This window comes from Vicugna pacos, chromosome 21 (assembly GCF_048564905.1).
Source record: "Vicugna pacos chromosome 21, VicPac4, whole genome shotgun sequence".
Taxonomy (NCBI): domain Eukaryota; kingdom Metazoa; phylum Chordata; class Mammalia; order Artiodactyla; family Camelidae; genus Vicugna; species Vicugna pacos.
In genome coordinates this window covers 17,076,027-17,103,621 of record NC_133007.1, presented here as the reverse complement: position 1 = coordinate 17,103,621, position 27,595 = coordinate 17,076,027, and the positions used below count along the sequence as shown (strand labels likewise).

At 47.8% G+C, this 27,595-nt stretch overlaps 1 protein-coding gene across 2 annotated transcripts in view; it reads right to left on the bottom strand.

Annotated features, from left to right (window-relative positions):
• The window catches only part of GPA33 (glycoprotein A33), a 31,751-nt gene extending 6,273 nt beyond the window's left edge, over positions 1-25,478 (bottom strand). The window contains exons 1-4 of one of the 2 annotated variants that reach the window (XM_015243371.3): positions 25,341-25,478; positions 10,519-10,673; positions 7,074-7,290; positions 1,524-1,676 (exon numbers count right to left, since the gene is read on the bottom strand). In XM_015243371.3, coding sequence (XP_015098857.2) covers positions 1,524-1,676; positions 7,074-7,290; positions 10,519-10,673; positions 25,341-25,383 — 568 coding nt within the window. In that variant the 5' untranslated portion in view covers positions 25,384-25,478. Of the gene's footprint in view, positions 1-1,523; positions 1,677-7,073; positions 7,291-10,518; positions 10,674-11,268; positions 11,321-25,340 lie in introns of those variants that run through there. The other variant, XM_072945886.1, reaches the window with a different exon arrangement.
• Positions 25,479-27,595: the final 2,117 nt, after the last annotated feature.

Genomic DNA, 27,595 nt, shown 5'->3' with positions numbered 1-27,595 from the left:
TTTTGTAGATGTAGAAATGAAGGAACAGAGAGGCTAAGTAACATGCCAAGGTCACACAGCTAACAAGTGACAGGGCCCATGCCATACTCCTAACCACTGTGCTCTCCTGCCAGTTTAGGTAAGTGCCCCCTCCTTGGAGAAAGCTTCTCTGCTCCCTCTGCGCTCTGGGTTCCAGCACCCCTGGATACAAACTACTGTAGCATCTCCCACCTTGTAACCCTCAGCTTTGGGCCCACTTGTACACACTTTGCTGGAATGTCAGACCAACTCGTGTCCATGGCTGCCCTTCTGTGACCATTGCTGGAGTCCCTGGGCTGTTCTCAGGCCAGAGAGGGAGGCCACAGGGCCAGGAGGAGAGCTGCCAGCTGATTTTGATAGAAATTCCAGGCACTTTCAATAAAACACTTGCCAACCAGAAAGATGTAAACAAAACCAGAAGCTTGTTGAAATCCACATCTTCTAGTTTACATTTGATAGAGTGGGTTCTACTAATCATTTTTTAATTTTTTTACTTATAAGAAATTTTGTTTTGCCCTCAAACAAATAAAAGGCAGAGTGATGAAGTTCAGACTGGAGCCACAATCTATGCGTTCACCTGGAGGGGCTCACCCTCCCACCCCATCTTCTCAGAACCCTTGTCTCCACCTACTGCTCCACACTCTGCCTCCTGCTTCCTTTCCATCCACACTGGGCAAGAAGCTTTCTCAGAAGTTAATACAGTGGGTCCTTCCAAGCCTTGTCTTTTTTGACCTTCAGGAGAAGTGGGTGCACCTGGCCAGGCGGTCAGTGGGTAGTAGGGCCTAGAGATTCCACTGGGGTTTTCCCACACCAGTTGGCTCCAAGGTAATGACAGTGGGATGTTTAATACAGTAGTTTTTCTTTTCTTGTCTTTTTTTCCAGTTGGTTCCCTGACCAAAAGGTCAAATACCAAGCTGTCCAGTACAAAACCGATCTCCTGGCAACCATAAGGAGAATCAACCATCTCCTTCTCTGAGAATGTGGGACCCTTACAGCAGACCTGGTTGTGTAACTGAGTGTGGTGATAAAACGGGGGCCTGTTTAGGCGATGGGGGTCAGGGGAGTCTGAGATGGACCCACCTGGACAGGGGATGGGAAAGGAGATTCCCCACCTTTAAGTGGAACCACAGAATTAGACTTGGGGTCTTAAGTGTAAACGTACACATAATCATAATCAAAACTAACACACACACACCCCTCCCAGTGCTTCTGCACAGAGTGGTAATCGATAACATGCTTAGTCAAGAGAATTCAGTTACAGGGAATAAAGAAAGCAAATTAACATGTACTATCGTATTATTTCTCACAACAACCTATGAGACAGATATTATGAGAAAACGGTGCTTAGAAAGATGGTCCAAGATACTGCAGTGCCAACTGCAGGGTGGAAGGAAGGGGCAGCCTTTGAGGGAATCTGATTGGTCAGCCCGGCGTCTCCCCTGGCAACCCGAGCCAATCAGCTGCACCGTGATGTGGGGGCCCGCCTTCCCTGCCAACCCTGTTACCTGGTGGGACTTGCCGCTCCTGGTGCAGGACATCATAGCTCTTCCAGCTGTACTGAGGGGCCGGGGAACCCTCCTGTGATTGGCAGGTCAGCTGAATGTTGTTCCCAATCACAGTCTCTCCCTCGATGCCGCAGTCGGGCTTGGAGGGTGGCACTGTAGGGAAGAGGGCCAAAGAGAAGCCATGAATTAGTTGGGGCTTGATGACAGCCACTCCCGACCACAAACACACACACAGACACACACACACACACACACACACACACACACACACACACACACTGCCTTGTTTGTTCACAGGCGGAGAAATTCACAGCCTAGTGGTAAGAGGTAGTGATATAAGATCAACCCAACCCAAATTATCCTCGGTGGCCTGTTACTGTCACAGGGAGGCAGCACACACAGTGGACAGCATTCTGAGGGCAGTAGCTTTTTAGCTTTAAAAGTGCAGTCACCATTATAAAGATGAAGACACTGAGGCCAGGGTCCTGGCAGGGCTGGGACTAGAGCCAGGTCTTCTGACTCCAGACCCACTACTCTCTCCACCAGCTCAAAGCTGCTCCCTGTGACAGTGACTTCTCTGTGCCACTTTAGGTAAATCCTTCAGTCCCTCAGTGTTCCCATCCGTTAAATGAGGGGACAGCAATCTTCTGTAAAGAGCCAAGAGATAGTATTTCAGGCCACATTATGGTCTCGGTTGCAGCATCTTCTTTTTAATTAACTGGGAATGTAAAAACCATTCTCTAGCTCACAGACCACATAAAAATAGGCTGCAGGCTGGATTTGGCCTTAGTTTGCCGGCCCATGGGCTCATTGCAGCTCTTTAGGGCCACCTCTTAGGAATGTCCCCTTCTGTTAAGCATCTCCCTCTTCCCATGCTTTGCTGATAAAATGAAATTGTTATGAGTAACTGGGTGATGGGAGAGACCCCAGGCGGCAGCAGTGTTGTGTGTGGGGTAGAGAATGAGGGCTGAGGGGATGGAGGGAAAGGGAAGTCCACAGAAACAGATTACAAAACCCAACAGGCCACCCTCAACTCACAACCCTAACATGATCTCCCAGGATTCCTGGACACCTTAAGCCAGTACCTTTACTCAGTGCTGTTAACACACCACTGTGTACAGTGGTTTGTTCTACAAACCTTATTGGGCATCTGCTGTATGCCTGACACTACTGGGTATGGAGATGACGTAGTGAGTGAGTCCCCATGTTCAAGGAGTCCAGTGGGGGCAGAAGGTAAGTGATCAAACAAGGACCAGGCAGGGCACAAGGCTGCTGGGACAGGGAAGGCAATGCAAGGGACACTGACCCAGTCACGAAGCCAATATTGGAGATGGGGGGCAGTCGGAGAAAGAGAGAGGGGGGCACTCTGGCAGAAGGAACAGCATGTGCAAAGGCTCTGAGGCAAGAAGCAAAAAGTATGCCTGGGACTTCAGGTTGTGTCCTCAGGGGTGAGCAGGGGAGGACACCCAGAGGAGAGGACTATTATTGGAAGCCCTCAGTGGCAGGCCCGTTACCTCCGCTTCTTTCTTTACATGCCCCCTTGGATGGTTGATTTGCCCCAATAAATAATGCTGCCCTTTCTATAATCCAGACCGCACAGGTGCATGGTCACTGAGCATGGAGGGTGAATTCCAATCTCTGTTTGGCCCAGAGTTGCTGGGGGAAGATATTCAGGACAAACCTCTCCCCTGGAGCCCACAGCCCGGGGTATTTCCTCTCTGACACAGTGGGTGCTTGGTGGGTATGCCCCACACCCCCTGCTGTCTTAGTGAGGGTCAGCCAGGCCTGGAGACAGGGTGGGGCAAATCAGAGGCATTCCCTACTGCCACCCACAGTCAGACAGTCCCTAAACCTGCAAGGCCTCAGGTTCAAGGACAGGCCACAGGTATCCATGCCCAGACCCCCAGGCCTGGAGCAGCCTGGGGGGGGGTGGGGGCCGGGGGAAGGCTGCTGCCTGGGGGCCACTCTCACAAGCAGCCCCTCAGTCCTGGGCAAGCAGGTAACTTAGGGAGACAAGAGACAGTGGACACCACTTGCTTCTGAGGACACCCGTTCCAGGTCAGGGATGCTGAGTCAGGCTTTATCTCTTGAGTTCTCTCCAGGTCCAGGAACATCCCTCCCCACCCATCAAAGCCATCACCCCGGCTTCCCAGGGAGACTTTACCACTGGGCTAAGCCTTTATTCCACAGAAAGAAAGCTGGCCACAAATTTAGTACTACCTGAGAAGTCTCACCTTGGCCTACGTGTGCATGATGGGTAACTGAGCCTTTCCATGGCTGGGTTTCTTTGGGATACAAGCCAAAAAGGAGGGGGAGGGGACGGAGGCAAATGAGCGTCTGGAGATGCATGAAAAAGCACGCTGAACACATCCAATGACTAGCTTCCTCACACCACCATTTGTTGGGGAAATTTATTAAAAGCAAATCTTTAATTCACTGCAGAGACAGCAGTAGAGATAATGGCAAACAAGGGATTCCCGCCTCCCTGGAAGACCTGCCTCAGGGAGGAATGTGTCCGATTCTTTGCCCCAACCCCCAACCCCACCCCCGGCCCTTAACCTCAGCCCCCAAACTGCCTTCCTCCTCACCTCATCTTGAGGACCACCCCCCCAGACCTCACTCAGTCCAGACCCCTCCCTGAAGCTCCCCTCCTCTGCCCTCACCATTAAGAACAGCTGGGACCTTGAATCAAACAGATCCAGTTCAATGAGCCCTTCTGCCCGCTGCGGGGGCTGTGAGACCGCGGGGACTCTTGGAAGTTTCGGTTTCTCAGTTGGCGCGTCCCATCTCCCAAAAAGAACGTAGATGCCACCTGAATATTTACTGAGGGCGGAGTGACGGGAAGGGAGCCGGGGACGCTCTGGGCTCCGAGGCCTCGCCAAAGCCTGCGACTCCCGCTGCGGACGTCAGGGGGCGCCAGAGGCCGGAGAGACGACCGATCCTGCCCGGCGGCGCCAGGTCCCGAGTCCCCGCGCCAGGTGGCTTCCCCTTGGTGACCAAGAAGGCGCGTGCTCCACCTCTGTCCAGAAGCTTCTTGTTCGCCTCAGTTTACTGTGAGGTCACACAGCCCGAGTGGGCGGCCCCATATAATTAAAGCCCTTCTGCCTAAAAATAGCCCAGCTGCAAAGCCATTTGGAAAGAAAACTTTTTTTTTAACTGGATCTCTTAACATATAGTACTAAATTCTCTCCCCCTCCCTCTTCCTCTCTCTCTTTTAAAGCAAAGCATCTTTTCACCGAATTCCATAATCTCAGATTAAACTTGTATCATTTGTCCTTGGAGTTAACTAGTTCCTGTCTTACAATGCAGCTGTCCCCGAATGGGCAGGGGGACTATCCAGACGTTCACACCTAAGTGGGGTCCTGCTGGCTTCCCCTCAACCAGCTTGCTGCCAGAAGAAAATGGGAGCTATTTAAGAGAAGCTGGGAGGGGACAGAATTAGCCAGAGAAGAATCAGGTAGGGCTAAAGTGAGGGAAAAGTTTAGTAAGAGAAGATATTATACAGTACCAGATCGTAAAAGCCAACTACACAGATACAGATAATGTGCTCTCTCTCTCCCCACATATATGTGTGTGTGTATATAAATCTCAAAGCTGATTATAGACATACTGTAATCAAAACCACATTAATTGGCATAGGAATAATCAAAAGGAAAATGAACAAAATAAGGAGCAAAAACAGCCATGTATATATGAGAACTGAATATGTGACCAAGATGGTATTCCAGTGGGAAAATGATTGTTTCTTTGGTATAATAAATGATGCTGATGCAATTGGCTATCCGTTTGGAAGAAAACAAAGACTTTAACAGTCTCTCCCTTGGCCATGACCTGAGAGGAGCCAGAAACAGGGGTGGGAGGAGGTGGACTAAGGAGAGTAGGAGACAGACCCAGTACTTGTCCCACTGCTGGTCCCCAAGCTTTGGGGGATCAGGCCCAAGCTACAGACAGGTGTGAAGCTCATTGGATCCTAGATTAAAATTCTGATTTAGACCAAATGGATTTTTTTCACCTAGCAAATTAACAAAATTGACAAAAACTTAAAAGATTGATAATACTCAGTACTGGTAAGGATATTGGAAAACAGACATACTGACGTAATTAATGCTCATGGCAGTACAAGTTGCTTTGGGGAAAGTAATGTGCCATATGAAGTAACATTTAATGACAGCATCATCTTTGATCTAGAAATCCTACTTTTAAGAATTCATCTAATAGAAACAAAAACAACACAGTAAAGGTATACATATCTATATATATAGGTATATATCAATATTTTCTTTGTACCAAAAAAAAGGGAAAACAATCTGAGAGTGCTCATCAGTATGGAACGCCGGAATAAATCAGTACATCCATGCGATGGATGTGTTCTGTTAATTGAGCTGTATGTGTTGATCTTAGAAATGTGCATGAAACATTAACAACAAGAAAATTACATAGTAATCTTTATAATAGGATCTCTTTTTTTTAAAGGAAAGAAAAGAAAGAAAAAGAAAGTGTGTGTGTGTGTGTGTGTGTGTGTCTGTGTCTGTGTGTGTCTGTGTTGAAATGACATGGAGAGGTATGTGGAAGAACACACACCAGAACGACCCTTGGCCACCTTGCTGGTCATAGGATGCAAGGAAGAAATAGTTATTCTTTACCCAGGTCTTTATTGTCTGACTCAAGCCAATGCTTCAAAATCCCGGGCAGCCACCTTATGCAATTAAAAATAAAATCTCATTACGTAGTGTAAAGGGGAAAAAAATGAAACATGATCCATTGTTTTGGCTTAAGGTATTGCTCCCTCCCAGGGTGGGGGCCATTTCTCACAGTGGACACAGACTGGGCGCCCACTAAAGTTTTCTCAGTAACTGGTTGACTTGGAGTCAGGTGCCTACTTTCTTTGGGCCTCATCTATAAAATGATCGTTCTGATCATTTCAGAACTATAAACTCCAGTAGTAAGCTGCTTGTGTGGAAAGTATGTTACCTTGGGACATATTTCAGAGGCAGTAGAACCTGATCAGCGGTGTGTTGGAGCCGAGGGTTGTGGAGATGGTGGTGTGAAGGGCTTCTACTGATTAGAATTGAGGGAGGGAGGGATGCCCGACCTGTAAGAGAGTCATGACTTGGGCCCCAGCATTAAAGTAAGGCACCGTGAGAGTCTTTACAGTAGGATCTGGGGTTTCCTTTTTTCTTCTGTTTAAGAAGTTTGGCATGAAAAGGAGAGGAGTTGGTGTGAAGGAAAGGGCAGTGGATGGAGCACAGACAGAATCTGCAAGGCTGACCCCTGAGGACCACTCCAAACAGCCTTGACCTCTGCCCTGGGGAGCTGTCTGCCCAGACAGAATGGTGTTTGGCTCCCGGGGGAGGAGCAGGCCCCGCCCCCCACTCCTCCAGCCCCGCCCCCGGGCCCCCAGCCAAACCAGACAAGGGGAGGAGTCTTAGCTCCTGGTCAGGCATTGCTTTCTGGCAATCTTTACCTTCCCATCAGGATGCCCTCCTCCTTGCGCCCCCTCCTCTCCCCAGCCTCTTCCTACCATCCCAGGAAGGAGAAGGGCTCACTCACCGAGGACCAGGAGGCGGACGCGGGACTTGGAGGTGCCGTCCAGGTCCGACAGCAGCGAGACCGAGCACTCGTAGGTGCCATTGTCGTCCATGGTCAACTGGTCAATGGTGACCGAGGCATCTGACTTCTCTACACTGCTCGATACGTTGACACGGTTCTGATAAAGTTCACCGTAGATGTAGGTTTTGGTCGAAAAGGTCCAGATGAGCACCCTTTCCTGGGAGGGAGAGGAAAAGCCCTTGGTCTTCACCCTATGGCCCTGGCACGGTGCCCCAGCCTGTCCTGACCACCCTCGTCCGCCGTTCCCGGGCCCAATCCCACCCAACAAAGAGCTCAAATACTGGTGCCCACTTGTGGATTCCTCTAATAATATATATATTTTATAAAATATATATATATTTTAATGACAATATTGAAAGCCTGGGGCAGGTAGGCAGCTCATATCAGGAGTATATGTGAATAAGTGAGGCTTTCTCAGATCCCAGCACTTTAACTTCTTGTAACCTCTGGCACCTCTCTTACCCACTCCATTTTAGTTCATTGTCTGGTCTCCATCAGTCAACCAGTATTTACTGAGCACCTAGTATGTGCAGGCATTGTGCTAGGCAGCCATCCTTGGCCTCCAAGCCCACTTTATTTATTTGACTCTTCCCTTTGGAATTTCTGTATTCATTGATGTACTCAACAGAACATGGTACTGGCAAGACCCTTACTTTCAAACCAGACTGCCTCAATTCAGATCCCAGTTCGCCACTTCCTAGTTGTATGACCTTGAGTGAAATGCTTGACCTCTCCAGGACTCTTCTACAAAGTGGAAATAATAATAATGACACCTATAGCATAGGATTTTTGTGAGGGTTAAGGTTGATAATGTACACAGGGCAATCAGGGCATTGCCGACACGGTAAGTTTCCTGTAAGTGCTGGCCATTGTGATTACTAGGCAGCTACTAGGTGCCTGACACTCAAAGACGAGTAACTCATGATTTCTGCCCTCAGGACAGTGAGGGTGATAGGCCACCCAGCATTACAGCATCGGAAGATTAGCTGCAGAGCCTCGGCAGAGAGGTATTACGTCTAAGTTGGGAAGTCAGAGGAGGCTTCCTAGCAGAGTTCCCAGAAGACAGTCCCTTGAATCTTGGAGGACAAATAAGAATTAGTCAAGCAAAGGGGGACTGGGGCAGTGAGTGTTGGAGTAGGATAAACGTATCTGGCATTTCAGGCAAAGAGAGAACAATGGGGAAAGAGCTAGAAGTGAGATACAACGTATCGACCCTAAATGTTCAGTATGAGTGGGGGTGAGTGTGTGAGTGAGGGACTGGTAAAAGGAGAGCTTGGGCAGGTCGCAATAAAGATCATAGTGGCTGTTTATTGAATATATGCCATGTGCCAGGTCTGATTCAAAGCACTTTGATTGTATTATTCTCATTTAATCCTCACAACCACCCTGTGATGTTAAGTATTATGATTATACCCATTTTACACATGATGAAACCGAGGCACCAAGAGGTTAAGTGCCTCTCCTAAGTGTATATGGTTGAGTAAATGCCAGGACTGGGATTAGAACTGGGCGCTCTGGCTTCAAAACCTGAGCTCTGGAGATTCTGCATTGCCAGACAGCAGACAATGTACCTGGGACTAAAGAGACTGCATGTTATCCTGTAAACACTGGAGAGCCATGTGTTTTAGGAAGTTAGCTTTCAACACAGGGTGGAAAATGAATTGAAAGGAGAGGGAACCAGTTAAGAAATTGGTTTAGCAATTCAGGTGAAAAACGATGGGTCTTTGGACAAGGCTGTGGCAAGGCAGATAGGAAGAATGGAGTGAATTTGAGGAAGGTTAAAAGTGGTGGGAGCAATGGGACATTGGAGGGATTAAATGTAGAAAGTTAGGGAGAAGCAGATCTCAGGGGGAGAGCTTTTTGGCCTGGATGTTTGAATGAATGGTGATGTCATTTCCAAGAGAGGAAAAACCTAGGAAGAGAATGTTTTATGAAAAAATAATGCATTCTGTTTACATTTGGTATGCCCGAAGTGTGGACAGGGTACCCAAGCATAGAAGCTCAACAGAAGCTGCACAGGTCAGCTGAGTACACCTGAGGATGAAGTGGGAGTCAACGACATGCAGATGGCATCAAGCCATGGCCTTGAGGAAGCCACCTCAGGTGAATGAGTAGAGAAAGGGCAGGTCCTAGTGTTTCTTCACTCTGAAAGGTCAGGGAGAGGTCAGAGAGATGAGAGGGTAAGCCAAGACAAGAATACCAGGAAGCCAAGTGAGGGAGGTTCCAAGATGGGAAAGTGGTTGATAGTCAGAAAAGCTAGCGAGAAATGAAATAAGATGAGGACTGAATCAGCACACTGAATTAGCAAGAGAGAAGTTGCTGGTGATCTCAGCGGCGTGTCAGGAGAGGCAGGCAGACCACGCAAGCTAGGGAAGAAAGTGTGGGGGTGTCTGATGCCTGTGCATGTTCTTTAAGCAAATCAAGAAAAGGTGCTCTAGGTTTTGGACAGACAGACCTGTGCCAGGCTAATGGAAAGCCGGCCCCCCAGGCTGAGCACCCTCGTGCAGGGCGTAATCTGCCTGACCACATGCGACAGCCCTGGATGGGGCAGATAACTCTCAGTGAAAAATGCAAGAGGCAGAGTAGTGCCTACAACATGCTACTATTTGCGTCAAAGGAGGGGGAAACAGGAATACATACACATATACACACGTGTGTGACTATATATATTCACATTTTCTTGAATGTGCATAAAGAATTACTAGAAGGATACGCAAGAAACTAAATCGGTTATCGTAGCTCAAAGGGATACGCAATGACTGCAGAAGAGATGACCAATCAGTCAGAATAAATGCTGGCCGCAAACAACCAGTACCAGCGGAAATTCGCCTTGCCTGGGAGGGTAGGGGGATAGAGGGACTGGGGCGTGGAAGCAGGGTGGATGGGACGGGGTTGGGGGTGGTGGTGGCAGGGATATGAATGCGACTTCTCCATGTATACTTTTTATGATGTTTTAATTTTTGAACCACGGGATTACATTATCTACTCCAAAATAGAAAATAAAATAAAATCTCCCTCATACTCCCCTCAAAAAGAACCCAAATGGGGGTGAAAAAAAAACTATAACAAAATTTGACCTCAGAAAGAGCTCTATGCTAATCAAGAGGAATAACTGACTCAGATGATACCGTTTAGGTCATTTGTGATTGGCCACCAGAGAAATGTTTTAGGGAAGGTGACTTTTTCAAAATAGAGGTAGCACAACGTTGTCCTCCCTGGGTCCAGCGTTCACTGCTCCCCTCCTCCCCAGCCCATCCTGTGTGCTATCTAGGTTTATTCTAGGCACATTTATTGAAAGGCTTTTTAGCGCTCGTCCTCCAATAGGTCATGGTCAAGGTCATAATACTCATCCCAGTGATGCTCCCAGCTTTCGAAAGAACCTTACCGTGTGGCTCTTTAGAAGCTTGTCCCATTGGATAAATCCTTCTCGGCTGAGGGAGGAAGTGTGGTAGGTGCATGGAAGGGTAACGCTCTTTCCCCGAGCAGCTCGAAGAACATCCTTTGGGGTTTCCACAGAGATGGCATGGACAGTCACCCAGACTGGAAAGAAAGTGGGAAGAGAGGGAGAGAAGTGGAGCTATGAGGATGCTTGTGGTGAGGACTGTCCAGGCAGGGCCAGAGCGAGGCCAGAGCGAGGCCAGAGCTGCGTGGCAGGACTCAGCGTGGTCCGGGGAGGAACAGCAAGGGACCCGTGTGGTGGGAGGGGAGTGAGTGAGGAGGAGAAACGAGGCAGAGAAGTAGAGGGGTCTCAGGTCGCACAGGGCCTTGAAGCCCGTATGTAGGACTTTGCATTTTGCTAGTGGGTGGCTGGAGCAGAGGCAGACACAGCCTGGAGGGAAATCCAGGAGAAACCCAAGCAATGGCGCTTGCCAGCACTTCCGACCCTAGAGAGGGCTCTAGCAGTTTTCTGCCCACTTGGCAGAAGCTCTAATAATTGGATATCCTTCCCATGTAGTCTTGATTCCCTTTAAGCTGCTGGGTTTGTTTGTTTGTTTGTTTGTTTGTTTTGTTTTGTTTTTTGCTGTTTTGCAAGGTAGGCAAGCCTGCACTCCAGCCCATCGGCGGTATCCCTCCCTATTGCAGGTTGCCACGTTGGGGGTGGGGTTCCCATGGATACAATATCTGTCTCTCCTACCCATTTCTACGTGGTCCATCTACGTGCCGTAGCTGTTTAATCAGCCTCAGAAGTTCTTCAGGAGGAATTGCTCTCTATGTAGGGGTAGATTCGGTGTGTCTGTGGCAGAGGGTGACCTCGGGGTCTTCCTGCGCAGCCATCTCGGTCCGCTCCTGGACCACTCCGTGTTTACTACGCAGCTTCTCCGTGGCCGTTTCAGGAAGTAGCATAGCACTGAATTTAAATGCACAAATTCCAGAGCTGGAACGCCTCCACTGGAATTCCAGCTCCTTATTCTACTGAATGTGCAACCTCCAGCAGTTTACTTCAGCTCCCTGTGCCGGAGTCTTCACTTAAAAACTAGGTCGTGTAAATATTAAACTACATGAAAAGTGTGCTTTGTTTAGAATGGTTCCTAACCCATAATCAGTGCTCAATTAATGATAGCTACATTTCATTTATATATATATATATGTGTGTGTGTGTGTGTGTGTGTGTGTATACATATACATATATTCACATTGAATAACCTCTACTTTCTCATCCCATAGTATTTTGCTGAGGTACATCTTTGGTTAGAAGTCAATCACAAGAGATAACCACCAACCATCACCATAGGAGACCTATCATAAAAGAATAGTAATTGCTAATGATTATAACGAAAGAACAGATCCGTTTTAGAGGTCATTATAACAGTGAGTTAAAGTCGTTTTATGCTAATAGATTTGTGAGGGAGGAGATTGGAATGAATGGATGAGAAAAGAGCTCGTAAAGAAAAGGAAAAAGTCTTGAACAAATATAGAGCATGATTTAAATGCTATTTGTAAACCCGAGAAGGATCTTGAAAGGCTGATCCTGTGCTCTGAGGCACACTTCCATTTTCCATAATCCTAAATGAGAATTCACCCTATGTTTAAGAACTTCATGCCAACAGCCTTCCCCCGGAATCCTCCATGGCGAATCTAAATCCTCCCTGATTCAGGCACTATCCTCTTGTTCTGACATGACTGGCAACGGAGACATCTGGCTTAACTTCTTAATAATTTCCCATCATATACTCAGAGGCTTCTGATGTTTGTGATCACCTGCATTCTCTCTCCCATCTGTAATAAACCCAGTTCCTTTCACCTCTTCCCTTAGGCTTCATGCTTGTTAGCTCTGTGGCCCTCGTGTTTCTGTTCTGTGGGATCTTTGCATCCCTACCTGGTGGATGAGACAAAAGCACTGGGTAGGACATCTAATCCATAATCAGAAAACTAGGAAGTGGAGAAGTTCATTTCTAGAGCCTTCCAATTACCCCCTTTCTACTTGCTTGTCCGGGTCTACATTAGTTATCTTCTCCCCAGTTGCCCAGAACCCACCCTTTCCCAGTAGACGCACCTCTCCCACCCTGTTGCTGCAGACTGCTGCATCCCTCATGCTCCAGAACTATTCTTTCTTTCCTCCTCCCTCCGCGCTCTCCTTTCTTCTCAAGGCTGAGCCCTCTGATACTCACAAAGATCATCCATCTGATGAGCTAATTCACCATAAGGTGTTAAAGAGAACTTCAGTGATGCGTTAAACTTCCCAGGGGCATACAGATTAGAAAAGCAGGTGCTTTCACCTGCAAGGAGGGAATCAAAACCTCACAGCACTGGAGCAGTTTGCCGAGGAAGAAGTTTTGAGCACACACATTGTCCTAGAGGAAATGTCCAAAAGCTCCCAAGCTAAGTTGATTACTCTGTCCTTTGTGCCACCTGCCACCCACGAGTACCTTCAGCCCAGTACTTCTCTCTCATGAAAGTTTATCACATAATACGGCAGAGTGCCAAGAGCCCAAATGCTGGAGCCAAACCGCCCAGGCTGGCATCCTCATTTTCAGTTTTCCTAGCTGTGCAACCTGGGGCAACTTAATTAACTTCTCTGTGCCTCATTTTCCTTAACTATAAAATAAGGATAACATTATCTAACTCAAGGTTGTTGTGAGGGTTGAAGGACAATATATTTAGCATGCACAAGCTTCACCCTGGCACATAAGCAACAACTATGACAGCATTCTATAGTGTCACATCTTTCTCCTCTGCTACACTGTTTTCTTTGTTTTCATATCCTAGGGCTCAAAAAAAGAGATGCTCAAATAAGTGCGCTTTGACAGCAAATGAATGAGTTATGGAGAATTTAAGTTTAAAAGAGGGGTAGGATTTACAACCAGAAAAATAATTTTCTAGAAAATGTCAAAAAGAAAAAAAAAAAGAAAAGAAAGAAAGAACAGAAGGCGCCCCAGAGAAGGGAAGCCCAGTCTGCAAGCTGCCCTAGATGGAACCAGAAGCCATTTAACTTCCCTAAGTGGGTGGGGTGTGAAGACCCAGCTTGAAGCCTCCAGGATTGTTTGTAAATAATTAAGGTTTGTTAAGAAGATAATAAACTGTCTCTTGAGCACTAACCAGAAAGCAATACCTCCAAGGAGGCTAATGAATTGCTTGATGGAACTGGCTACTTGAGGCGTACACAGCACATTATGGGAACCCTTGGGAAACTGGCAGTAATGCCTCCACTTAGGAAAATCCATTTGCTCAGAGAAACCACATGCTTAGTTAGGAAGGAGGTGCTGGAGTCCAGACAGGGTCCATCCTGCTCCAGGACTAGATACCGGCTCTGACCTTGAGAAAGCGTTGATCTCTAGGGAGAGGGGTTCACGTGTTCACCGGCACGTTGATGTCCTGCCTCCCCAGGTAGGGATGACCCCTGTCGGCTCTCAGAGCGGCGGGGGGTTGGGGGGAGGTGAATAGATGGGAAGGAGGGTTTGAACTCAATGGATGTTTGTTGGACTCTTTGTTCAACATGGGTCTTTAGGAATCTAAATTCCAGTCAATTTATGAATCTCTCCTAGGGCCCTAGTTCAGTGCAAGGCACTGGGAAAATGATCAGAGGCATGTTCATGCCCCACCTCCTCTGGGAACCCACCAGGACCATCGCAGCCCTTACTGGCTTTTCTGAACCGCTTCAGGGAGCTTGTAGCCCATGCACACGTGATTCTCATGTTGCGGAGTCTACGTGTGGGGGCCTCCTCCCCTCACCAGATGCCATGCTCCTTCTGGCAAGGTCTGTGTCTCTTGTACCCATTGCTTGCCAGTTCCCACCCCAACGTATCTACACAGAGCTGGCTGCTAATAAGACCTTGTTGACTGAGTGGTTTGCGACACAGTCCCTGCCCAGGAAGTAGTTAGAAGTCATTGTCAGCCAACATCCTAATTAAATGCTAAGTGCAAATATTAAGAGAGTGAAGTGAGGGAGAAAGAGAGGAGAGAGGGGAGGGGCTGTGTTAGGTCCTGAAAGAAGGATTTTAATGGACAGGCTTATTAAGGAGGTGGGACTTCAAACAGCTCCCAAGGGATTCAATTCACTACGTTGAACTTGTGCATATAAGGGAATAAGTCAGGATGCAAAACTGTACATGCAGCAGTCCCCCACTCCCACATTGTCACAGAGAGAAAGCAAATTCTAGAAGAAAATGTATGAAAATACAGAAATAGTTATCTTTGGATTCTAGGGTGATGGGGCAATTTGGGGTTTCTTCTTTGTGTATCTTTTTTTCCCAAATGTTCTGCAACAGACATGTGGTACTCTTGTAACCATAAAGCCGGGGTATGGTTTTATAAGTCGCACAGGAAGTGAGGAAGTAGACAGGTGAGGGCAGCCTATTCTGTCAAGGAGCTCACCTAATACAGGGAGGTGGGAAAGCTGGAACCAGAGGGCCAGGAAAGATCTTGAGAAGGTTTCTTTAGTTCCCTCTGAGCTAGAAGCTAGAGACTTCAGCAGGCTCGTGGGTTATGGGATGGAGCTCATAGAAAGGAAGAGGTTGTAAATAGAGGAGAAGCCAGATGGCGCAAGACCCCAGCCTGGGCGGGGAAAGGAGGAGTCAGGGCATGGGTAGAGGACTAGCCTTGCCCGCAGCAAGCATCGCCATGTGTGCAGACAGAGATAAGTCGGTGGGCAGGTGTGGGCAGTGAGCTCTGACTGGGGACCCTGCCCTCAGCGTTATATGCTTCTCTCCCAGTGAGCTTTGTGACAGTCCCAAGTGGGAGTGTCTGTCTGTCACTGTGTTCTGCCCAGGCCAGGTGTTTACAGCATCCCTGACTCACCAGGGCAGGAAACAAGGAAACAGCCCAAAGGTCACTGGGTGGCAGGGGAGGGAGGTAACTCAGGAAGGAGGCGGGTTCCAAGTGTGACAGTTGGTGCCCCGGGCCGAGAGGGCTGCTCCAAGGACAGGGTGATATGGAAACAGAGACAAGCTCAGCAGTCAGGGAGGTCAAAGGGAGGAAACCCGAGTGCTGCCGACCTGCAGTGATTTATGTACAACTAAACATTACCTCCAAGTCAAATATGTCCTCGCCTGGCTGTCTCGGTCCTGAAAGTCTCCCTGTTGAATGGAGGCACTGAAACCCCTGCTAAAATGTAAGTGCTGTCTGGGAGGGAGGGAAAAACAGAGTGACTCTCTTCCTTTAACCTGTAGGGCAAATTCATTTCCTTAATTAGTCCTTCTCATCCATTTATTCCTAGAAAGGGACTCAGGAGAGGTAACTTTGATAGAAGCAAATGAGGTTAAGAAATTGAGGCTTGGAGAGAGGCAGGACCTCTGTCAGAAGGAAGGGAAGAAAGACGGGATAGGTGACGCCGAGAGCAAACCCTCGCTGCCTGGTTAAGTTCCAAAGGGCACGTGCTCATTCATTAACACTCAGCCAGCACATAGCTGCCGGACGCCCATGTTCCGGGCAGGACTGGCCTCGGGGGATAAACGGCAAGCAGAGACGGACACAGTTCCCGCTCTCAGGGTGTTCGATCCCCTGAGTGAGTCAAACAGTTATAAATAAATCATCAGAGAGGTAAGTGGAAAAGCACCATGGTAACAAATGGTACCCATTCAGTGACGGGGTATCACAGAGGACTGGAGGATGAGGAGAGGCTGTCCTGAGGAAGGACATCGAAGAATGAGTAGGATGGAACCGCAAGAAAATGGGGGAAGAGGCGAGTGGGAGAGAGAAGAGCGCTGCGCAGAGGTCAGGGCGTTGGAGAAGGTGGGCCACGTTCCAGAAACTGAAACCAGCAGTGCACAGTGATGGAACCAAGTGGATGGCTTGGGGCGGGGGGTGATTCTCCCTTTAGCCTCCCATTGTGACTACAAATAAACATAGAGGCCAAGTACAAACAGAGTACTTGTTCCATCAGAACAGTTTAAGATAATTCCCACTATCTGCCCTCTTTTAGCCAAACTGCCTCTCCTCACCCTTCAAGACTTTCCCACAAAGCAACTCTGGAATTGCACCACCCCCAGTGGGGCCAGATAGGTGGAATGCACCCAAGTGTAACGGGCCATGATTTTGAGTCTTTTTTTTTTTTTTTTTTTTTTTGCTGTCTACACCAGGCGTTTATTTGAAACAGTTCTTTTGAGTCAAATTGAGTAATTTGAGGGGTTTGTTCTTGCACTGAATGAGTGAGCACTCAAAGGAGAAAGAGGAAAAAAAAGATATTTGTCAGTTTGAAAATCACTGATGTCTATCTTTCTATAATTAGATAGGGAGAAAAATGAAGAACCCACTGGTAACAGGAAGAAGCAAGAGTCCTGTAGGGTCTGGCATTTGATGACTCAGTTACTGCACATTTCCATGGTTTTTCCCTGGCAGAACACACAGCAGAGACTTGGGAACACCTGTGCCCGAAGCCAGGTTACACTTACGTTCCATAACTATGTTGCTTGCAGGGCTGTTGTTACTATACTAGCTGGCTGAGCCCCAGACACGACAGGTGCTCGTCCATTCCCACAAATCTTTATCCCAGTCTTCACTGCAGGGAGGGCACTGCCGTGTGCTCTCAGTCACAGCCTCCTGTCCAAGGTTCCGGGTTTGGCTGACAACATTCTGCTCAATACAACTTTTGTTGTCACGGTTTGAGTATGAGGACTGATTTCAGCCCAAGGAACCTGGTGGTGAGCATAAAGGGACAAGTAGCCAATTTGCTTGCGACATCAGGACGATTTGTAAGTTTCTTCCAAATTGGAAATGAAGGTGGTGAATCCAAGTCCAGGGTCCAAACACACTCTCTCCACAGCAGCCTTCCCCCAACCTCCGAGTCCCAGCAACGCTCACTTCCAGTCCCTGAGGATGGAGGGGAGGATCCCAATTTCTGAGGCTGGGGGACCTCCCGCCATGGGCATCATGGTCCTCATGCTCTTTGGGCCCCCTTCTCTAGCCTTTCCCACTCCTCAAGACACCCTTCCTCAGGCCCATCCAGTTTCAACCCATCCTTCTCTGGCCCCCAGGACCGTACTGGTTTTGCTGGCATGTAATTTGCACTGCCTTCCCTGGTCTCTTTGGGCGCCTTCTTACAAGAGAGAATGAAGGCTTAGAAATGGGCACTGCGGGAGGCAGTGAGGCTGGATAGAGGTCATGCACTGGTTGGAAAGAAGTCTTTTTTTGTTTTCTTTTTTTGGAGGTGGGGTTTTCAAAATTTTTTTATTTTGGGGGGTAAGATAATTTGGTTTATTTATTTGTTCGTCTTTTAACCCAGGACCTCGTGCATGCTAAGCATGTGCTCTAACCCTGAGCTATGCTTTCCCTCAAAAAAGTCTTGTTTATGAAAGTTGTCCACATAGAAAGTTAACTTAGATTTTTAGGAAAGAAAAGAGGAAAATTATATAGGAGATAAGCAGACAGCACAGCCCTCCCCTGCCCCCACAACATCACCAAGGACAAGAATCTAGTTGTTTTTGTTCAGCACATGTGTAGAATCTCACAATTTAAAAGTCGATAGAGAATGTTTGGTAAGATGGATGCCCTAGTCGGATTAAAGGGAGTTTTAGATTTGAGGAGAGAGCACAAAGAAAAGAGTTGGAGAGGAAAAGAGCGCTGGAAAGTTATAACTTGTTAGTGGAAAACCAAACATGTATTGTGAACCCTTGGTCTGGAAACTGTGGTAAGAAGGAAAGAAAGGAAGAAAGGAAAGAAGGAAAGAAAGAAAGAAGGAAAGAAGGAAGGAAGGAAGGAAGAAAAAAAAGGAAAGAAAAAGAAAGAAAGAAAGAAAGAAAGAAAGAAAGAAAGAAAGAAAGAAAGAAAGAAAGAAAGAGAAAGAAAAAGGAAGGAAGGAAGGAAGAAAGAAAAGAAAGAAAGAAAAACAATAGTTCTTTTCCCCAAGCTGCCTAGGAAAACAGGTTCCAAAATGAGTAAAAGGCTGAACTGCGGTAAAATAGATGGCTGAGACCTCGAATTCAAATCAGGAAGAAGTCAGTGGGGCTCCAAGTTGCCTGGAAGGCTTATGGAGATAAAGGACTTGTGGTCTTTGACGGTTAGACAGAAAAAAAGGAAGGTGTTGACACTACGGGTAGGTCTGGTGATAACGTTTTTCCAGACCAAGAAGTCAAAGTTGTGATTGACAAACATTTTCGTACTGTCCAGGGTATATATAGGCGGCAGTCTAGGTGCTGAGATATTGGGATTTGGGGGAACAATTTGGTGGTTTATAGAGCCTAAATATGAGTTAGGACAACCTGTCCTGACGATTTGAGCCTTTACCCTAATGGTAATGGGAAACCACTGAAGAGCTCTGAGTAGGCCAGTGACATGATCATAATTTTATTTTAAAAGATCATTCTGGCTTCAGGGTGGACAGCAGATAGGAGAAGGGGCAAAACAGACTCACAAGGCCAGCTGGAGCCGATGAGAGTAGTGTAGGAAAGGCAGCTTGCATCAGTGAGGTGGCAGAGGAAGTAGAAAAAAAAATGAATAGACTGAAGCGACGTTGGAGAGCTAAAATCATCAGGGCATAGTGATGACTTGTATTTGTAGCTGAAGGAGAAGGAGGTGTTGAGGGTGACACGATGGTTTTAAAATATGTCACCAAAATACTCTGAAACTCCTCTCATCAAAAGGACTCATGTCCCCTCCCCTGAGTTTGGTTCTGTGACGGTTTGAGCAATAGAATGCGGTGAAGTACAGTAGAAGATGCCAGTCAGTATCCGAGCCCAGACCTTAAGATACTGGCAGCTTCCACCTTCTGTCTCTTTAGATGTTTGCTCTTAGAATCCGGCCACCATGCTGTGAGGAAGCCCAACCTTCCCTGTGGAGAAGTCCAGAAAGTGAGGAACCCAAGTTAGCACCTACTTGCCAACCAATGACCAGCATCTCAGAAGTGGGGCTTCCAACCCCAGTCAAGTCACCCCAGCTGATACTGCATGGAACAGGGACAAGCTGTCCCTGCCAAGTCCCATCCAACTTGCAGATTTGTGAGCAAAATAAATGATTATTATTGTCTTCAGTAATTACATTTTGGGTTAGTTAATTACATAGCAACGGAAAACTGTGACAGATGACTGCTAGGTTTCTGGCTTTCATTCCTGGATGGTTGGAGTGTCACTTACTGATGCAGAGATCACTGAAAAAGGCCCAGATCTGGGGACAAAGATGAGTTTCGTTTTCAGCTTGTGAGTTTAAAGTGATTCTGAGATCATCTAAGTTGAAAAGTCACACAGGCTGTTGGATTTATGGGTCTGCAGCTCAAGAGAGAGGTTGGGACTGAAGACAGAAATTTGTGAGTCAGCTGGGAATGGGTGTCAACTAAAGATGTGGATGTGGATGTAGAAGAGGGTCTGAGTGGCGGGAGCTCTGACATTTCACAGTGGGCTAAGGAGAATGAAGCTGCAAAGAAGACACGAAAGGGTCAGGCGAGGAATGTAGGAGGAGAACCAGGAAAGGGTGTATCATGGGAACTGACAGAATAGAGTTTTTCAGGAAGGAAGGAGGGCGGGATTAGCAAGGTCAGGCACTGCCAGGAGTACCAGGAAAGTGAGCCAGGCACACTTTCCGCTAGGCTCCTGCTGACCAAAATCACAGTGAGCAGCATGGCTGGGTGATCAGGAAGTCCTGGGATGGGACTCTGGAGGGCAGAGGCAAGATGAGATCACACCTGCACCCATGAACCAGTTCTTCCCTAGAGCCTCATTTCTCAAACTGTGGTCCCTGGACCAGCAGCATCATCACTTGAGAGCTTATTAGAAATACAGCGTCTCAGACCCTGCCCTGGACCTACTGAATAAGTCTGCATTTTAACAAGATCCCCATGTGACTTCTATGTACATGAAAATGCGAGAAGCTAAAGACACCTGTTTAGAGGCTACGTATTAACTCAGGGAAGCAGCCAGACGGTGTAAAACTGAGCTGCAAATCACATGCAGAGCATCAGCCATGGACACAGAGAGGTCTGTCTGTTAAACCTCTTTTTTCCTCAAGTTCCAATATGCAACTCTAAACCTAGACTTTCACATCAGAATCACACTGGGTAACTTTTTCAGAATCAGAGAGATGCCCAGATCCTGCCCCTCAGGATTCTGATTCAGAGGGCCCCAGGGAGCCGGGACAACTGTACGTTTACTCCCAGGTGAGTCTGACGGGCAGCCAGGTTGCCAGCCACTGGCAGCTAATCCATCACTTCTCCCCCTTTGCACATATACCCCTCTTCGGCTAACCATCATTACCCTTTGGAACTGGAGCTGGGACTGGGGCATGTTAATCCTGATTTCATCTCTGACAGGCAGACAGTGTCATTCCCCAGGCACACGAGCCCTCCCGGTGCACACTGGCTTCTGACTTGTGCTCAGGCACCAGCAGGTAGTGCTCAGGCTCCAGGTAGGCGCCAGGCCCCAGGGACTGGCGTGGTAACAGGGCCTGCAGCCACGGAACAGATAAAAGGCCAGCTGTCCATCTTGCAGTGCACACCACCCTGGCTCTGGTCTGAATACCACCTGCTTGGGGTCAAGATTAACTGGGCACAAGGCCACCCACTAATCTGATTTTTGTCAGATGTGCACATCTGAAGCTGAGCCCAGTAAACCTCACAGCCTAGGCCAGGTCAGTGCGTGGACCTAGACATTCAAGGGACACTGGGCTCAGGTATGCCACAGTCAGACAGGGAAGGTCCCAGGGAGCTTCCCAAGCCTGTGACCAACAGGAACATGGCATTTCAGAGTGGGCAAGTCTAGGAAAAATATCCTGCTGGGGACCATGGCTCTAACAAAGGCCCGATGGAAGGATTGATTCTAAAATGGTGTGATCAGCCTCAAAAAGACAGGAACTTGGAGACTTGGGTCCCATCAAAAACTCATCAGGGATCAAGCATCCATGGACCTATTTAAATTTGTTTTAAATGGAGGGGAAAAAATATATTTTCTCATACAGTATATTTGGGGATGATGGATTCCTTTATTTCCCTGTGAAAAGTAGTACTTTCCTAAGTTTTTCTAAATTTAAGCTTCAAGGTTTCCTCTGGTACTGGAAGGTGGAGCACCTTTTTGTTTGTGTTTTTTATGACGTCTTCAAAGATTTTCGTAACTCTGGGCAGAGCTTCTTAGGGACTTTCTCTCCCCCTGGTGGGCTTCTCTTTATGTGTCTCTTTTCCTGCAGCTGTGCCTTCCATCACAGCAAGTCTCTCACGAAGTCTGGTGGCTGGAAGAATTCGCGAGTGGAAGAGCCTTGGTCTTGTACCCAAGTTGGAGCATTTTCTCTGGTAGCCTTTGAAAAAGGGTGATAATCTCTCATCTGCAGTGACTCACTCTCTGCCAGATCAGACCATTCAGGCAACTGATGACCAAGGTCTAGTTACTTTCCTATAACTTACACTTGCGCATGTTAATAGTAAAAACAGTAATAATAACTGACAATAATTGACTGCTTATTATGTGCCAGGCACTGTTCCAGGCTCTTAACATTGACAGACTCATCTACTATCCCAAATAACCCTATGGGAGGAACAGTGTGCATTTTTACACATTATAGCTTACCCTCTCCATTTCACAGTTTAGGACATTGAGATTTATCGAGATGAACTAAGTCAATTAAGGAAAAGGGGGCTGGCTGCCCTGCTCCAGTCCTGTGATGGTGTTGGAGGAGGGGATGGGAGCCTCTGCCGGGAATGGAGAAGTGTTGTGTCACTGACTTTGTTTAGAATTGTCAGGCTGACTTTTCATTGGTTTAAGTATTGTTTTTAGATTCTCTAATGCACCACCTTCTGTTTGCATCCCCTTCACATGTCGTGATGTGTTTACCTCCTGCCTCCCCAGAGTCCAATCAGTCCTGGTACCTATTTTCATCAACTCAATGTTACTCTACCCAGAACATCAGCAAAATCTAAGTTGTTACTGGACAAGTTCAGACAAAGAATGGAAGAAGGGTGAAGGGCAGTATGTTCTCTGAAACACAACTCAAGCTCCACCTCCTCCAGGAAGCCCTCCCTAATTTCCCTGTTCTTTTTCTGGCGTGCTCTCCTGAGCCATGGTGGGGAGGAGCACCCAGCTGCTTTGAGGTTTGACCTTGGAAGGCCTTCACTGCTCAAGTGCGTGTGGCAATGGCTATTTCACCCCCAAACATTTCCACTTGGCAAATACACACCCTGAGCTGGCCACCAAGCCCAGCTTTCCTGCCCCACTGCTCCAGCCCCTTCCACTTAGTGTAAAGTATGAAGGCAAAGGTAGTGAACCCGTGGTGCCAGGCTGGGCGAGCTGGGAGGGTGGAGGGAAGCGGGTCGGGGCAGAAGACACAGTTTATCTGTGTGTCTGAACACATACCCAAGAACTGGTTCCACTGGGTGAGTTCACGTGAGGGTCACATGCCTTCTCGCAGGAAGAGGCAAATGTACCGCTCCAGGCAGTTCACAGTTAAGGCCACTTTTCATTCTAAGTTGGGTGCCCGTTTTGTTTTGAGGTTTTTTTCCCTAAGCCCAAATCTGTTCTTTTTTTCATGCAGTGGGTTTCAGGTTGCCCCCAGAATACAAATGCAGGGAGTGTACTGGGGGTTGGGGGAGAAGAAGGCAGGGCAGGAGGCTCTGGAGAACAGAATCAGAGGTCACTGGCCCAGCCCAGGGAGCATGGTCATTCCCTTTCAGCTTCTTCCCCTCTGGGCTTGAGGCACATCCTTCTGGCCTGGATCTGATGGCTGACACAGGTTCCCAGATCCCTCACTCCTGTGGTGCCTGCACAAATTATGTGCTCCATAAGGAGCTGTTTGGAGGAAGGAATGAACCAAGTAGACCCTCTAACTGATGACGAGGGCCCCTCTGCCCCAGTCAGATGGGCCTCCTGGTGGGGACCCCACCTAAGAGCCCCAGGGCCAAGTTTTGAGAGATGGGGAGGAGGGGGACCCTCGGCATCTGGGAGAACCACCCTGGCCTGGCAGGCCAGCTTGCCTTGTAAGAGCTAAAAAGTGAGCTCTATATCAGAGCCTCCTTCATTCCACTTCCCTGACTTGGGGCTCCCAAGTTTCCCGGTCTAATTCTTTGTCACCTCCAGTAACTGAGCAGGACCCTATGGGCCTGTCCCAGGAGAGATCCCTCTCCCCATGTCCTCTGCCTGCCTCTTATTTGTAGAAAATCTGTAGTCTCCCAGGCTTCCCCTGAGTCACAAAAGCCTGGCTCAAGAATCAATGCAAAAATAGCAGTTGGGCCAGGAGAACTGGTCAGAATTTAAACAGTAAATCAGCAATATGGCAGTCACAGAATGTTTAGTTCCTCCCTGAAGTACCTAGATAATAGTATATGATGCACATTTCCTGAGTTGTTTTACAGATGCTAAAAGCCCCACCGAATGAAAGAAATTAAGTACTTGATGATCACGAGCACGTGGTCCCCAGATCTCCCGGAGCCTGAGGATTGATAATGTTGTGACACTGCCCTGCTACCTCACTACCAGCCAATCAGAGAACTGTGCCCAAGCTGATCACACACCCTGCAACTCCCCTCCCTCACCTGGCCTTTAAAAATGTTCCCCTGAAGCTCACTGGGCAGTTTGAGCCTTTTGAGCATGAGCCACCTGCTCTCCTGGCACGGCCCCTGCAGCAAACCTTTCTCTGCTCCAAACTCTGACATCCCCTTTGTTTGGCCTTACTGTGCGTCAGGCACACAAACTTGGATTCAACACCACTCCCCGGTCTTGCCAGATCCCTGAAGCCCAAAACAGTTTCTAAATTGCAAGCTGACACAGAGAAAGATAAACACCGTGTGATATCACTTCTACGTGGAATCTAAAAAATCCAACAAACTAGTGAATAAAACAGAAGAGAAGCAGACTGACAGATACAGAGAACAAATTAGTGGTTCCCACGGGGAAGTGGGAAGAGGGGAGGGGCAAGGTAGGAGTAGAGGGGAAAAGGGGAGTTATAATAGGACTATATGAAATCGTGTGTCTGAAACTTCTGAAAATTATAAAGCAGTATAGCGTTAAAAGAATCTTCCATTCAATAAAGAAAAAAATTTTTAATTTTTCAATATGGCTGAATTTCAAAATAAATAAATTGCAAGCTGATGACCTTCTCAGCGAGGTCAAATACACTTAATTAAAGGCACTCCTAAAATTCCCCAACCCCCACCTCTCAGCTTCCCTGCTCGTTCTACTTCCTGCCTGGGCCCAGGACCCTAACACCAAGAGCCCCACCCTAACCCTTAGACACTCCACGCGCCCTCACACAACGGCTTTGCTATTTACGACTTGATTTGGAGTCTGCCATAATATCAATGAATGTCTGGTTTTTATTTTGTGGGGTTTCCTCATCTTCTGAGTTTTCAATGACCAGAGTATCAGGAGAGCTGAAGAGCTTTGGCCTTTGGAAAGGGTCTGATACTGGGTAAGTTGCAGCAGCTCCCTGCCTCAGTTTCCCTATATGTGAGACAGACATGATCACTCTTACCTTTGGTTTTAAGGCAATCTTTAAAATGACAGGTTCCACACATTCTGGCTTTTCTGGGACAACCCTGATTTCAAGTATTTTGTCCCTATTGTCAGATCTTATGTCTGATCCTATGATCTGATTTGGAATCCGAAAATACAGCCTTGAGAGTATTATGAATTCCTTATTCCAGAAATGGGCTGGAATTTTCTTTACTAATAAGTGAATAAAAAACATTCTGATTCTGGGGGCTGGCCTGAAACCTGCTTTCTGAATGACAGAACGTGTCATTCTGCCTAACGGGAATACAGCTGTGTCACTGGAGGCCCTTCCTGGGGGGGCTCTGGGAGACCCTCAGTGTTCAGTCCCTGTCTTGTCCACCCAGAGCACTGGACACAGGAGAGGCCTACTCACCTGCCCAGAGCATCCACAGCACAGACTGCATCTTCCTCTCCATGGTCTTGCTTCCTCTCTGCCCCTAGTCCAGCCTGGCACGGGTGGGCCCCAGAATTTAACCAGCCTGAGCTGACTCGCTAAAGCTCCAACAGCCTCTGCCCGGCCCAGCCTTTGGTCCCTGTGGCTTCTCTCTTCCTGTCCACCTCTGCCCAGCCTGGCCCCCACACCCCACCCCTCAGCTGGACTGACAGGTGAGCTCACCTGTGGGACTGGACTCCTGCTCCACCTACGCCACCAAAGGCCCCAACAGGAACCTTTTCCACCTTCTCAGTTACCTCCCCTGCATTCTCTCCGCTTAGCAGGTGTACAAAGTCCTGGGCTTCTCGCTATAATGTGGGCTTCTCCTATAAGGAGCAGGAAGTTGCCGCCTCATAATACAAAGGGAAATAATCTCAGAGGAAGGGTTTCAAAGCCAATAAAAAAAAGGGTGTTGCCCACAATTGCTGAAATACTTCAAGGCATATAATATTTTTGTAACTTCTTTTTTGAGGGAGAAGTAATTAAGTTTATTTTTATTTATTAACGGAGGCACTGAGGATTGAACCCAGGACCTTGTGCGTGCTAAGAACACACTCTACCACTGAGCCATACCCTCCCCATCTCAAGGCATCTAACATGATCCGTTCCTCTGCTTCCCTTCCTTGCTTGCTTTCCCCACCCAACTCAAGCTCAAGACATAGTCAAGAAGAAAACCGGAGGTGTCTGCCCGCAGGGAGTTGATACTCGGGTCGGGGAGAATGCTAGTACACAAATAAACAAGACAGTATTAGAAATACCATGACCAACTTGTCTCAGTTTGCTTGAAACTATCCCAGTTTTAATTCATTTAACTTAAAAAAAAAAAGAACTGCCCCACTTTTAAAACAGAAGGTCCTATATCCCAGGAACCTCTCAGTCCCAGGCAAACTGGGATGGCTGGTCACCCTACTTCAAGAGTGTTAGTGCTACGGGGAACATAACCTGGAAAACGGCCTAGGTAAGGAAACTGGGGCAGCGGAAGGGGGCCCCACCTTAGACTCGGTGGTCAGAACAAAATGGGGAAGTGAGTTTTGTGATTCTCTATTTTACAAACACGGATGTGAGTCTCAAGGAATTTAACTGAGATCTCCAAGGTCACATAGCTAGTAAGTGGTTTCGTGATTTCTAGTCTACCACTCCAGTGGTCCAGATGTCACCCTCTGTGAGTTCAGGGGTGGTGACAAAGGGTATAAAGAAGACAGAGGCCCTCTGTCCTCTCTCCTCCTGAGTGGTTCCCTCCTTATCTGTTGCCCATCTTAGATGTGTTAGCTCTCCATCTTTCCCTCTCCACCTCCCACCCACCTTCTGCTTCCCCATGCTGGGGCTCTGTCATCTTGAACCTTGCCCTGACAGATGCCATCCTTCAGTCCTTCCCTTCCCCTTCCCTCCCTCCCTCGTCCATCTCACCTCTCTGTCATACCACCTTTCATCCTTATGGAACCTTGAAGTCTGGAGCTGAGTTGAAGCCCCGTGGTTACTCAGTTGTGGTCATTCTTCCATTCTTCAGCAGTCACTCACTAAGCCCCTATTTTGACACCAGGATAGTGGTTTGGCAACTGGTCACTGGTGGTGCCATGACCCTCCTCAAAGATGCCTTCCTGGACCACTCTATCCAAAGAGCCCCCATCCCAGCTCCGCCAAGTCTCTGCACATAATTCTTTCTTTCTTCAGAGCTCTAACCACTATATAAAACTAATTTTTGCCACCCCAGAACTCTGTCTACGCCATCCCTTCTGGAATGCCTCCCCGCTACCATATCTGCTGTTATAATCCAACATGCGCTTTAAAAGCCGGCTCATATATTATCTGTTCTTTCATGAAGCCTTTCCTGACTACTTCAGCCAGAAGGGCTCTCTTCCTCCTTTGAACTCACACAGCACTCTGGGTCTCTTTTAGGACACTAACTACCTTCTGGCTTATGCCTGAGTTATTTTTGGTGTGTGTCTCATACCTCCTAATAAACTGTGAGCTCATTCATTTATTCAGCCAGTTGTTAATGATACTATGTGCCAGGCATTGTTCGACGTCACCAGGAGGAAACGCCATTTTAACCATGTAATTATGTGTCTTAGCAACTTTGGTCAAGTATAGAGTCCGACACAGAGTAGATATCAGTAGATGTTTGTGCACAGTTGACAAATGGATGGATGGATGGATGGAGGAATGGGATCACTATAAAATGTGTGGGGTGAGGA